Below are 14,401 nucleotides of genomic sequence, written 5' to 3' on the forward strand. Positions count from 1 at the left end.
AGCACTTCAGCTAATCTCACTCCCTCGCCCTTTCCCCGTAAGCTTGCAAATTTTTTTCCTTCAGGTATTTATCCAATTCCCTTTTGAAAGCTACGATTGAATCTGTCTCCATTACCCTTTCAGGCAGTGCATTCCAGATCCTAACCACTCGCTGAGTAAAAAGTTCTTCCTCATGTCGCCTTTGGTTCTTTTGCCAATCACCTTAAATCTGTGTTCTCTGGTTCTCGATCCTTCCGCCAATGGGAAGTTTCTCTCTATCTACTCTGTCTAGACCCCTCCTGATTTTGAACCTCTATCAAATCCCCCCTCAACCTTCTCTGCTCTAAGGAGAACAACCCTAGCTTCTCCAGTCTATCCACATAACTGAAGTCCCTCAACCCTGGAACCATTCTTGTAAATATTTTCTGCACCCTCTCTAAAGCCTTCACATCTTTCATAAAGTGCGGTGCCCAGAATTGGACACAATACTCCAGTTGAGGCCGAACCAGTGTTTTATAGAGGTTCATCATAATTTCCTCGCTTTTGTACTCTATGCCTCTATTCATGAAGCCCAGGATCCCGTATGCTTTTTTAACCGCTTTCTCAACCTGCCCTGCCACCTTCAATGATTTGTGCACATATACCCCCAGGTCTCTCTGTTCATGCACCCCCTTTAGAATTGTACCCTTTAGTTTATATTGCCTTGCCTTGTTCTTCCTACCAAAATGTATCACTTTGCACTTTTCTGCATTAAATTTCATCTGCCACGTGTCTGCCCATTCCACCAGCCCGTTGATATCCTCTTGAAGTCTATCACTATCCTTGTAAAGTCTGTGAGTTGTTTAGTTAATTAATACACAGACCACCAGAGTAACTTAAAACAGGACTTTACTATTCGAAGGTCAGGGTGAATCTGCCAAATAAATCCTGACACAGCACTTATATACCGGTGTGGTCACCGTCGGTATTACAGTATACAGAAGCCAACAAAGTAGTGCCACACCTAAAATAGTTCTCTTAAAGGTGAACGGTTACATACAATGGTTTTCTTAAAGGTAGACAGATACATACACTACAATCCTCCTCACTGTTCACTGTGTCATCTGCAAATTTTGAAATTGTGCCTTGTGCATCCAAGTCATTAATATATATCAAGAAAAGCAGTGGTCCTTCCTCCAGTCCGAAAAACAACCATTCACCACTACTCCTACATGACTGATGACAATGGGTCCATGTTTTCCCTTACACTCTGCAAAGCACTTTAGGATGTTTTTCTACATTAAAGGCACTATATAAACATGTTATTATTGTTCATACAGAAAAGAATGGAAATGTGTCAAATGTTTGCTTTATGTGCCTTTCAGAAAGTTGTGAAAGAAATGAATCGTCTGGGAATGTTGGTTGATTTGTCCCACGTCTCTGAAGATACAGTGTTGGCAACACTTGAAGTATCAGCTGCTCCTGTCATTTTCAGTCATTCCTCTGCATTTGCTTTATGCCACAACAACAGAAATGTGCAAGATAATGTTCTACGTAAGCTGGTATGAGTAATCATGTGCATGCTTTAAACGTTCTATACTACTATTTACCATTTCAAACAAATACATTGGGCCGGAACTTGCTGGAAAAATAATGACAATTGAACGACGCACGCCATTATTAATCCTCTGAACTTGCTGGCTGATTTTCACATTAAGAGCTACGCCATGAGTTGCGAGTCTCTAGAACTTCCTGGTCGATTTATGTCTCTCCGCCGTTTGCTTCACACAGACAGCATTTCGCCCTTGGCCTCCCTGTTATTTTTAAGAACTTGCTGGATTTGCCCATTAAACTCGCCACAGAAAGTTATGTCTAGTAATTACTAGCATAAGTACCCTTTTAATGACATGATCATTGTTAATGACTGTCAATCACTGACTCTCTGGCCCAGAAAGTGAATAATTTAAACTGGAGTCTTTACTTCAGGTAGTAAATTGTGTACAAAACGTCCAATTTTTATTTTCTTTTTTGTCTCTCTTTTCTCTCTCAATCCAATATTTCTTTGTCTCTCTTTATTTCAATGTCTGTATCGAATTTGACTGTAATTCACCCTCCTTCTCAGTCCTTCCTCTGTTTATTTCTCAATCCTTAAATCTCATTGGTTAAGGAGATGCACAGTTGGTCCCGCTGTTCACTGAGGTCCAAGATACCCTGTTGCCCTTGCCACGCCGTTATCAGCTCACACTTCCAACAAGTTACGACACAAAAAAAATTTGATCTGAAAGTTGCAGGAAAATGTCTAAGTCTAACTCTTTATTCATCTATTTGAAGGCAATTTTTATCTGAATTATTAACAAAAAAACCCATAAATAGTGGATTTCCATATTTGATAAGTGTGTTACGGGCAGTTTGCATTTAGAGATTGAGATGTCAGAAACCGTAAGAGCAAGACTTGATCAATTTAATATTGTTTGAATCCTGCAATGTATCATTGCCTTGCAGAAAATTCTGTGCAATATGTGAAGTTGTATAGATTTCTACTATATTTTTACATTCCATTGAGTTGGAGGGGAGGATTATATCATGACTGACGACAACAATTACATTGTGAGATTTCAGATGCAGTGATCTGATGAACAGTAACATTGGGACTCATTTTATTGATTTGTTGCAGGAAATGCCATGGCTTCAATGCATTGCAGTTACATAACAGGATTACTGCTATAACAAATAGATAATTGTGAAATCTATGCATCTATATGCTTTTGAAAATAATGGTTACTAATGGGGGAAATATATTTAAATTGATGCCCTATACCTACAGCATAATCTATATGCATCATCTTACGCCTTACGGGCAACAATTTACCACAGTGGCATTACCACTCACATCAAACATTCAATGTTAAAATTCTTTGGTTTATCACACCTTACAGTTAAAGAACTAATTTGACACATTGAGTACATTATTCCTTATGACTATAAGGGGTCGTTTTAACGAGCTTGTGGTGTGCGAGATCGGTTTTTGATTTCACACTGCTCGTGAGCGGTTCCGAAGCGCTCCCCCCTCACCGGTTCTAGACACTGGGCTTATTGCCAGACCACCTTGATGTGTTGGCCCAACTTGTGACTCGGAAGACAAATGGATCAGGTGAGACAAGGTAAGTTTTAAATCAAAGGTATCTTTATTTTTAAGGAGAATAAAACATAGAGAATGAAGAAACAATGCAGACAAAAAATCATGAACACGCCTCTCAATGGGAACTAAAATTTAACACACAAGAGTTACTTTGACTATCATAATACATCAATTCTAGATCAGCGATATAATAAAAACGGGGGTGGAGAAAGCACACGGCACAACGAAGGATGAATAACACTCCCGAATTACAAAGCCCTTAATATTAAAAAACCCTCCCGTCTCTACAGTATACCTCAACTAGATCAGCTAGGTGGAGTTGGGCCTCTATGCTCACCAGGGTTTGTAAAACTGTCCTTGACCTTGGTGCTCCTGTATCGTACGGGATCTCCAATCTTCCTTATGGGACCGGCTCCTGAACCTGCTCTCCTGCTCGAACTTGTAGGCCCTCCGTGCTCCTCGAACCGTAATCGAACCTCTCCACTCGCTCTGCCTTTGACCTCGTATCTGTGTGAAACTGTGTTTTTGTCTCTTTTCTCCCAACAGTTATACTGTTTTCTTGCTCTTATCTTGGCGCCAAATCAGGGGTTTTCTTTTGTTAAAGTAATGGGCAGGCTGCTTTGACAAAAGCGGGTACTTTAATTTAATGTCTTGTAAATGAAACTAATGGGATCTGTCCTGTGTCCCTCTGAGTTAGGTACAGATAATAGGTTTTGTCTGTGCTCTGCGATTTCAGAGATGGGTTTGCGTTTTTCTAGCAATTAACACACCTTGAGGTGTAAATACTTTTGTTTTGACTTCGTTACTACTGTAACCATTTTACCATATCTATTGCAGTCAGTTCTGGAATCTTCTAATCGGTGGTGACTCAGGTTTCTGTAAGATACTGCAGTGGTATGTCCTTCTGAAATGAGTCATGTGATCTGCCAACTCCATCTTGTGTTCATAAAATGTGGCCATTTCAGGGGTTTTCCAATGTAGACTGTATTTTCCTGGATTTTTGCGAATCCTACATGACTCTAAACATGTATAAACCATGCATGATGAAAGATTACACCAAAACATTAACCTATTTTCCTCTTTCAGATACTGATTCATCCACTGCGCATTTCATTTTAGATTTTTAGTATTTGTGGTTTTCTTTTTACTCCATAAACATTACTTTACCAGGCACATTAGCTGTAATCTGCAATTTGTTTCTGATATTAAAGCAATAACATTAGTATAATGCTGATATTTCATTCCTGTAGATGTTAAAATTCTAAAATTATTCATTTTCCGGTATTAATTTACAAACAATGGACTGAAGTGAAATTTAGCTCATTTCATATATTAGTGGTCATTATCCAATGCAGTGCTGGGTTTTGCTGGAATTAAGAAGTACTCATGATTAATCATTGGAAGTATAAAACAAATAAAAGAAAGTACTTTTATTTCTATAGTACCTTATCACATCCTTAGGACATCCCAAAGTGCTTCACAACCATTGAATTTCTTTTGAAGGCACACAGATAATCTGTTTTTATTGGTGTTGATTGAGGGGGGACTGTTGACCACAAAACTAGGAAATACACCCTGCTCTTAAAATAGTGCCATGATCCACCTGAACCACTGAAACAGGTTTAACATCTCACCTGAAAGACAGCACTTCCAATAAATGCAGCACTTCCTCACTACTGCACTGATGTGCCAGCATAGATTGTGTGCTTTTCTTCCTCGAGTGGAGTTTGAATCCGCAACTTTCTAATTCAGAGTTGAGTGCTACCAATTGAGCCAAGCCAGCCCACCAGAAGGCAAGTTAGCTGTGTTTCTGCACTCCGGTTACAATTTGCCCAAGTTCTTGTTTCTACCTGTTTAGAAGAGCTCAGAACATTTTGGCTGGAATTTTTACCTGTGAGGTGAGTCGGGTGCGGGGGTGCTGCGCAGCGGGTCGGCCTCACGCAGCGCTCGGCAGCTCGCTGTCCACCTTTGTCTTTAACTGAATTGGATCAATTGAGTTAGGCCTGCGGGTTTCCCGGCCAATTAAATGGAGCAGGTCTGATGACGTCATCGACGACTCGCCTTGAGCTCAGCTATTTAAAGGGGCCTTCCACACATCACACTTGAAGGTTGTTGGAGGAGGATCACAGCTCTTTGGGAGAGGTGTGGTTGTTCAGAAACTAAAGCTTTTCCATCTGAGGCTTCAGGGAAGCATGCAGTCCCAGCGGCAGAAGGCAGCACCCAGATTCTCTGACTCCTCCCTGGAAGTCCTGCTCCAGGGAGTTTGAGCACACAGGGACATCCTGTTCCCTGGGGGTGGGCGCAAGAGACCTTCCAGTGAGACCAAGAGGGCATGGCTGGAGTTCACAGAGAAGGTCAGCAGCAGGGATGTAGTTAGGCGGTCCATGATCCAGTGCCGGGAAAGATTTAATGATCTCCTGAGGTCAGGAAAAGTGAGTGCAATGCCACATTCAACTACACCCTGATGTGCGAGTCACCCCTACCCCATCACTCTGCTTCCCAAGCTTACTCCTGCACGTCAATCCTCACACTGACCTACCTTGCAAGGTGCACCCATCCCTCTCTATGCACCTACTCACATTCCCATCTGACTAACCATCACTGACACTCATCCTCGTCCTAATGCACTCATAGGAAGTAACGCCACTCCCTCATAGTCACCCTCTACAGATGTAGCCCATCCATTCCTTACACTCATTCCATCACTCTCACTCAAAGTTCTCTTCTTTCCCTCCTTGCAGGAGAAGAGAGCCCAGAACAACAGGGTGATGCAACGAACCGGAGGTGGCCCTCCAATTTACATCAACTTGACTCCAGCAGAGGAGGAGGCGCTGCCAATCATTGGAGTTGCGGAGCTGCTGGTGGTGGGAAATGGAGAGAGGGGAACTTCCCAACAACCTGGTGACAGAATTAAATATCATACACCATATGGCATACAACAGTCACTCATGGTGACTTGAGGTCAGCAGCCAGTGAAATGTCATCATGTGTATAATGGTAACGTTGCGCATTCTTTTCATTACATTTCTAATTCATGTCTTTACTCGCCCACAGGTCCATCAAGTGCCCCCGCCCCCCCCCCCCCCACCCTCAACTGTCCAGCCAAAGGAGGAAGACAACTCCTCAGAGGAAGCTCCAGTCTCTGAGGGTGCACCATCACCAGACCCATGCGCACCCAGCACCAGCACAGATACACACACCTCGGTGGGTCCAGCGAGACATAGATTAGTGTCACCTGGTGACTCACAGATCACAAGTGAGCAAGAGCAAATGGTGGAGATAGGGACAGCAGTGGAGACTCCTCGCCGGAGGGCGCAGGATGCTTCCAGCTCTGTTCAGCTGAATGCAGACGTTGAACCTTGGGGGAGCTGTCGAGAAAGAGGGTGATCTTGGAGGAGCGTGTGGCTCTGGCAGCTTGTACAGCCGCAATGTGTGTGACTGTACAGAGAATGGAGGAGTCCATCTCCAACATGAGCACCACCATCTCACAGGCGATAGCGACAATGTGCTGTTCCATGGAAAGGATGGCAACCTGCATGGAGCAGCAAATGCGCCAGTCAAACGAGAACATGCTTGCTGTGACCATAGATTGCAGACTCTCAGTGACTTCGAAAAGGAATACCAACATAGACTTGGGCGTTCATCACCCCACTAATGTGCAGCAAGGTGCTGTCCAGCTCCTTGGTAGTAGAAAAGTGCAGGTGACCCATGAGAGAGATGATGGTGAGAGGGGACATGGAAGTGGGGGCTCTGCTCAAACCGCTCCCACTTCTCCCCCGTTGCCTCCGCCTCAGTCAGAGCCCCATATGCTGCCTTGAATCCCAATGGCCGAGTATGCCCCTGATGGACGAGTCTGCCCCTGCACAGTCGCAGGAGGAGCAATCTCTGGTGAGGCCCTCACAGGCCCTAAGACCCAGAGGACGTCTGCCAAAAGTGCCAAAACAGTCGCAGCAGGGAAGTGAGGAGCCTGCCTCTACCTCTGCTGAAGCCACAGGGGTTGCACCTTGTAGAAGCACACAGAAAAGTGAAAAGACACAACCGTAGATGCACAACGGTATGCACGTAGGTGTTTGCCAAAATTTTAGTGTTAAGTTTCGGTTCTATTTATGATGCACATAAATTTATTTCTTTGCACTACTTTCCCGTCTTGTCCATTGTGCCTGCTACCTGGGAAGTGGCTTTGTCACTTGGAGTGAATGGTGAGATATTACTTAACCTCGAGCAATGGAGGTTTGGATGACAGAAATGGCTAGATCATTATAGGACTGGTTTGTGGTATTGTTGGAGGGGAGGGAAGTTGGTACAGCATATGGGAGCCATATGGGTGCACTGGTGCAAACTAAGTAAATCAGGCCATTATGCGGCCATCCTTGGCCTCCCGGGCAGCAATGTGCACCGCTGCTGGTGCCATCTCCACCTCAGGTTCCTCCTCCTCCGAAGAGGCTGTGCACTCTGCGCCTTGCTCCTCCTGCAGCTCCAATCCTCATTGCTGTACTATGTTGTGCAGCGCACAGCATACAACCATAATTCTGGAGACCCTGGCTGGTGCATACTGAAGGGCTCCTCTAGATCTGTCAAGGCATCTGAAGTGCATCTTCAGCATGCCAATTGCTTGCTCTATGACATATCTGGTGTACATATGGCTGTCATTATAGCGCTCCTCGGCCTCATTACTTGGCCTCAACGGTGTCATCAACCACGTCTTCAGTGGATAGCCCTTGTCTCATAGCAGCCAGCCAGTAAGTCTGTTTGGAGGTGCGAAGAGCTGAGGGAGGGTGGACTGGCACAGCATGAAAGAGTCATGACAGCTGCCAGGGATTCTGGTGCACACATGCATGATGATCTTTTTATGGTTGTAGACGAACTGCACATTGAGGGAGTGGAAGCCCTTGCGGTTCACAAACACTCCTGGGTGATGTGGGGGTGCCTTGACAGCCACGTGTGCAGTCGATGATGCCCTGCATCTGCGGGAAGCCAGCCAGAGCCGCAAAGCTGAGCGTCCACTCAGTAACACTGGCTTCACCAGTGGCAAAGTTTACATAAGTGGCTGACTTGTGAAACACGGCATCGGTCACCTGGGTGATGCATTTGTGGGAGGACGACTGTGAAATCCTGCAAATGTCTGCTGCAGATCCCTGGAAGGAGCCTGAGGTGAAGAAGTTGAGGGCGGTGGTGACTTTTGACAGCCACTGGTAAGGTGTGTCCACCAGGTTCTCTGGGCAGCAAGTCTTGTTCCAGCAAGCTACAAATGTCTGCCTGGCATGATAGCCTGAGCCTCCTGAAGCACTGCTGCTCAGTCATGTCCAGGAAGCTCATCCTCTGCCTGTATACCCTGTGTTGGGGGTATCACCTCCAGCGTGGTGCACCCCTGTACTGATCCCCCCTCTCCTGTGGGGCATCAGGACGTTGAGGAGAAGGTTGCTGGTGTGGTTGCTGCTGCTGCTAATGTTGTTGGTGCTGGAACTCATCTTGGTCCGATTCTGAGGTCCAAGGTGAGACGGCATAAGCAGCACCCATGCTGACCTAATAGATGGCAGGTAGAGATCAGAAGCACAATCCTCCAATGTACTTAGAGTGACTTCCAAGGTTGCAGAAATCACCTGCAAACTCCTGACCGCTAAATCTCTGCACAAAACGGTGTCAGCAAGAGTCTTTCCCTTAGGCAAGGAAGCAGGTGTAAAGTGTGTGCATTTATGTGCTTTTTCCAGCTGTCACTTAATGAACTCGCACAATGGCCACTGAGCTTCCGCCTCCCCTTCACAGGCGAAGTTCCCAAGGTGCGTGAATCCCGTGCACAACCAGTTAAAGTTCAAACCTGATGCTAAAAAGGCAGTTAAGGGTCTGTAAACGAGCAGTTAACAACCTCAATGAGATCACCCGCCTCTCCCGAGTGGGTCCGTGGCGCGCCTTGAAATGCACCCCAGTGAAAGGCGGAAGTCAGCGGGTTCCCAACGCCCTGTCAATTTCTGCGCTTTTAACCGCTGACCTGCCCCCAAACCCGTACGCTCTCCAATGTGGAAATTCCGACCTTTATCAGATTGATGGTGTGACAAGAAAATTATTATGATGTATATATTCACACTTTCATTAAGTGTGAATTCCTAATAAAGGTGACATTATTAGATAAACATCATTGAAATCTACTGAAAATCTTGAGAAAATAGAATCAATAAGCATAATATAATAAGGATCTGGTGATAAGGTATGAGAAATTATGAAAACTATTAGTTATAAAAGAATATTAATGAAACATTCTAAAAGTTGTGCCTACAACTGATCACCATAGCATCTAAATGGTGCTGCTGAGTCTAAAATGAAAGAAATTTTAATCCTATTTATAATCATGAAGCATTTTAGAAATACACAACTGATGAAAATACATCAAATACTTCCCATGCCTAGACCAATAATATACTGCAATGTGTTTCTTGTTTGGCCTCCCCTCGTTTTTATTTGCATTCTCTCTCTCTTTTAAGGTCTCTCCAGCACATATAATTCGCTCATCAGGAAGAATGGTCAGGCAACCTGCCTCCAGGTTGGTCCTAGGTTTCTGCCAGATTTGTCTTGATTAGCTGCTCTGAGGTGTGTGGGAGCAACATGGGACAAGATGTCCTGTTTTTTCTCCTCCCATAAATAAGCAGCTAGCCTTCATTTATCCTCTCACTTTAATGGCACCCGAGAGTTTGGGAAGTTATTGGCCCAGATATTCTGATCCCTACGGGTGTGTATGTGCTGTGTACCCACCCGTAGGGACATCGGAAATGCCGGTTTCAGGCATGCACAGTGCATGCGCTGAAAACCGGCATTTCCAAACTGTCAAGAATGGTCTTGACAGATCCTCTGGCTGCCCTGGAGAAGGGCCTCTGCAGGCGGATAGTTCAGTTTTCTGGAGACCCTCCGCCCACAGAAAACCCTTACAATTCTTACGCCTGGTAAAAGCAAGGCCTGCTTTTACGAGGATAAGAGTTCAAAAAAGTTTTTTTTTTAATTTTCACTGATTTATCATTTAAAAATACTTTTTTTAAAAAGGTAAGTTTATTTTTAGCCCCGTAAAAAACTCATTATTTTTTTCAAAAAATTAAATTTTTGTTTAAAATACTTAATTTATTGTAATTTCAAGTCATTTTAAAAATGTGATTTTTTAAAATTTATTTAAAGTTTTACTATGTTTTTGGGGTGATCTCCATTCATATATTTGACAGGTCTTCCTGTCAAATGTATGAAGGGCGATTCCCTTCTGTGATTGGCTCCCCATGGCCCAAGTGATCCCAGGGATGCTGCGAACTACATGCGCCCCTGGGATACGTGGGCCCTGCACACTTCAAGTTTGGAAAGGCCCAGGAGCGGAAGCGAGTGCGTCCTGGGAGCCCTCAGGTAAGAGCGTAGATTTTTCCAGATCGCAGGCCTCTGCCTGTGGGAGGCCTGCGATCGGAAAATACGGGCCACTGTGGCTAAAACCTATCACTGCTCCTTGGTGCTATTCACTGAATCACACCACTTAAAATGTTTTTCAAGTAACTTCCAGTATCATGTGATTTTATGTTCAAATACAGTTTAATTGCACAAATTGTCCACTTTGTTTGTTTTTCAGGCAAACAATTCAGGTATTGTGATGGTAAATTTTTATCCTAACTTTATTTCTTGTAAAGGAACTGCTACCTTATCCCAAGTGGCAGGTTAGTATAACCAGCGACCATTTTGAATGCTAAGACCAAATGAAACTCTCTGTGCATTTACTAAATTGTTTACTGTTGTAATTTTAGACCACTTTGATCACATTCGAAATGTCGCTGGTGCAGATCACGTGGGCATCGGTAGTGACTTTGATGGTTTTGAGAGGTACGTAGTTTGCAATTGTTTCTGATTTTGAGCCTAGAATTATCCATTTGTTGAGACAATAAGAAAAATAATGTCTTTTTGTTTTGTTTTAAAAGGGGTCCAACTGGTCTAGAAGATGTTTCAAAATATCCCGCTTTAATTGCTGAGCTTCTCCAGCGTAACTGGACTGATAATGACATTAAAAAGCTACTTGGTTTAAACTTTGTACGAGTTTTTAAGAAAGCTGAAGAAGTGAGCAATTTTTTTTAAACATGTTCACATAACATTGAGTTCCATTATTATAAATAAGAATATATATATAAGCTGTAATCTGTTTAATTAGAAACAGTACCACTACACATTACAAAAAATTGATTATATTGCATTTTTATCAACAATATATTATACTATTTATTATAAATGCTGAAAAATGCATTTCTCCATTAAGGCCAAATCACATTTAACCCCAATGTATTGTAACTTTCTAAACTAGGGTGCTTGTTCAGATGTTCATCTTTATATTTTTGGTGAAGTTTAGATAATTATTGGCCCAGTATTTGCGGTCAGCAGCAAAGCGATGGCGATCGCCGCTGACCTCAAAAAGCTGCCCACAAAGATCTCGCAATCTCTGTGGCATAAACTTTAGCTTTTTCGACCTTAATTTGATTGTAGCACTGTCAAAAGGGGATCCCCATTGTAGAGCAGCAGTGATGTCATCAAGATGTCTAAACAGCCAATCACATTGAAGAATTCTCACAAACAGCAAACCAAGAAATAAAAAACACTGATTATCAATTCACTTTTTAAAATTTTTACAGAGAGCAAAATAAAGATTGGGACATACACATGGGGTTAAGCTAGAAGTTGAAAAATCATAAACTTAAAAAAAAAAAGTAAAACATTTTAAAAATTATTTTAAGAATCTAGTAATTTTTATCAAATAGAAAAATTTGACATTTCACAAATATAAAATTAGTTTTTCAGGGCTAGAATGATTGTTCAGCAGTTAATAAGCCATTAAAACCCCAATTACACCAATTCCAACAAAGCTTAATTTATTATGGAATAACGACAGAAAATGCTGGAAAAACTCAGCAGGCCAGGCAACATCCGTGGAGAGAAAATAGAGTCAACGGTTCGGGTGAAAACCCTTTGTCAAGACTAAAGAAGCACAGGAAATGAAATAGATTAAGAGGCCAGGCTGGGAGAGAACAAAAGAGAAGAGACATTAAGAGGTATTCAAAATGAGACGAGATGGTGATAGGACTAGTGGAGACAAAAGACGGCTCTAGATTAGGTGTGAAATGTGCTGGCAGAATGGGAGACAGCTACCATGTGGGAGAGAGAAAAAAAAAGAAAGGGGGGGAGGGGAAAGTCCAAAACAAAGGTGTGGATAAAAAATATAAGTAAAAATGTAATAGGGGCCGAGGTTATGATCTGAAATTGTTGAACTCGATATTGAGTCCGGAAGGCTGTAAAGTGCCTAATCGGAAGATGAGGTGCTGTTCCTCGAGTTTACGGTGAGCTTCCATGGAACAGTGCAAGAGGCCAAGGACGGTGCGGTCCGAGTGGGAATGGGGCGGTGAATTAAAATGACAGGCGACCGGAAGCTCGGGGTCACCCTTACAGACTGAACGGAGGTGTTCCGCAAAGCAGTCACCCAATCTGCGTTTGGTCTCCCCAATGTAGAGGAGACCACATCGTGAGCAGCGAATACAGTATACTAGATTGCAAGAAGTACAAGTAAATCGCTGTTTCACCTGGAAGGGGTGTTTGGGGCCCTGGACAGTGGGAAGGGGGGAGGTATAAGGGCAGGTGTTCCATCTCTTGCGCTTGCACGGGAAGGTGCCAGGCAAAGGGGAAGGGGTGATAGAGGAGTGGACTAGGGTGTCTCGGAGGGAGCGGTTCCTACGGAATGCTGAAAGGGGAGGGGAAGATGCGTTTGGTGGTGGGATCACTTTGGAGGTGGCGGAAATGGCGGAGGATGATCTGTTGAATGTGGAGGCTGGTGGGGTGAAAGGTGAGGACAAGGGGAACCCTATCATGGTTCTGGGAGGGAGGGGCAGGGGTGAGGGCAGAAGTGCGGGAGATAGAACGGACACGGTCGAGGGCCGTGTCAACCACGGTAGAGGGGAATCCTCGGTTGAGGAAAAAGGAAGACGTTGAAATTTATTATGGGGTGTTTAACAGCAATATTAGAGCGGAAAAGCTTAAGTTTTCATCAGTTCAACTGATTTCACTAATTGCCAGCTATGGGGAGTTCCACAGCACAGCCTGTGGTGGAGCAGGGAATGACTGACCACAACTCCAGGATTTCCACGTTTATCTGTGCATGCACTAAATCCTGAAGTTGCTGTCAGTTTCAGAGCGGACGCTGATAGTTTCACCGTCATTACCACCACAAAATCCAGGCCATTATTCTTAAAGGGTATTTTCTTCTTGTTTCAATCTCCTTATGTCTCTGGCACAGGACTTGCCCCAGAACGATACCAATGTTGCTCTGTAATTAGTCACCAAGAAGTGTGTAAAAGCTACACCGGGTGACTCTCTGATTATTCTCAACAGCAGCACAACTGACATTAGGAACTTAATGTATGGAGAATAGTAGGCATAATACATATCAATCTATTTTGTTATGGTTTATTAGAGGTCTTTAGAAAATTAGGCACATTTAATTACTGAAAGAATTAATACAATATGTTTAATGTCTCTATTAGGGTTATGTTCCATAATGAAAACTTCCAGGAATAAGAACTCTGCTGATATACGGGTTTCTGTATATTCCAATGAATTATGATAAAAACCTTAGCGCCTTAGATAACATGTATTTAAGTAGTCCATGCAAGCTGTTGATATTTCTATGTTAATAATACTATTCATAGATAAATGTGCCTGTAATGTTTTCATATAGAGAAACATTGTCAGTGTAACGGAGACCAAAATGATTGGAGGATGATACATTTAAAACTAGGATAATTATTGTGGACTGCAAACAAAAAAAATCAGTTTTCCCTCCATATACAGAATTTTTTTTGCAGGACAATTACTCTTACAACACACAGGTGTTATAAATATATTAGAGGAATTGCTAATTTGAACACAATTAACCTAACCCAGTGATCTTGGTGCAGCTTGACCACAGCTGTGTAATATTTTACAGAAATATTATAATACCATCCTCATTTTTTTCAACATTAAGAAGAACTTTATTGAAAGAATTACTCAAGTAAGCAATGGAATGCAAAAAACATGGGTCACGAATGATGTTGACATCTTCATGGTAACCAATGCACAGCAATACAAGAGAAAATCTCAAATGATACTGACAGATGTTTTGACCAAGGGTTGTTGCCATTGGTATAAGCTGTTTCCTTGCCGAGGATGTTTACTGTGCCGATTACAAGAGGAAATTCAAACTCTCCATTTCCACTGGTATTACTTCAAGCAGTCTCCTTTGTTTTTCTTGGGCTGGAAATACTACAAAAA

The 14,401-nt window shown here is 43.0% G+C and overlaps 2 protein-coding genes across 2 annotated transcripts in view; one reads left to right on the top strand and one right to left on the bottom strand.

Annotated features, from left to right (window-relative positions):
* The window catches only part of LOC147116534 (dipeptidase 1-like), a 44,182-nt gene that overhangs the window by 25,883 nt on the left and 3,898 nt on the right, over positions 1–14,401 (top strand). Inside the window, exons 6-9 of the mRNA XM_085991571.1 lie at positions 1,344–1,520; positions 10,689–10,773; positions 10,861–10,936; positions 11,032–11,167. Of these exons, the coding sequence (XP_085847697.1) occupies positions 1,344–1,520; positions 10,689–10,773; positions 10,861–10,936; positions 11,032–11,167 (474 nt within the window). The remainder of the gene's footprint in view (positions 1–1,343; positions 1,521–10,688; positions 10,774–10,860; positions 10,937–11,031; positions 11,168–14,401) is intronic.
* LOC147116535 (uncharacterized) overlaps positions 13,663–14,401 on the bottom strand; it is a 107,542-nt gene continuing 106,803 nt past the window's right edge. Inside the window, exon 8 of the mRNA XM_085991570.1 lies at positions 13,663–14,392. Coding sequence (XP_085847696.1) covers positions 14,356–14,392 — 37 coding nt within the window. The 3' untranslated portion in view covers positions 13,663–14,355. The remainder of the gene's footprint in view (positions 14,393–14,401) is intronic.

The sequence above is a fragment of the Somniosus microcephalus genome, chromosome 6 (genome assembly GCF_052327205.1).
Source record: "Somniosus microcephalus isolate GS21.2 chromosome 6, FLI_Smic_1.0, whole genome shotgun sequence".
Classification (NCBI taxonomy): domain Eukaryota; kingdom Metazoa; phylum Chordata; class Chondrichthyes; order Squaliformes; family Somniosidae; genus Somniosus; species Somniosus microcephalus.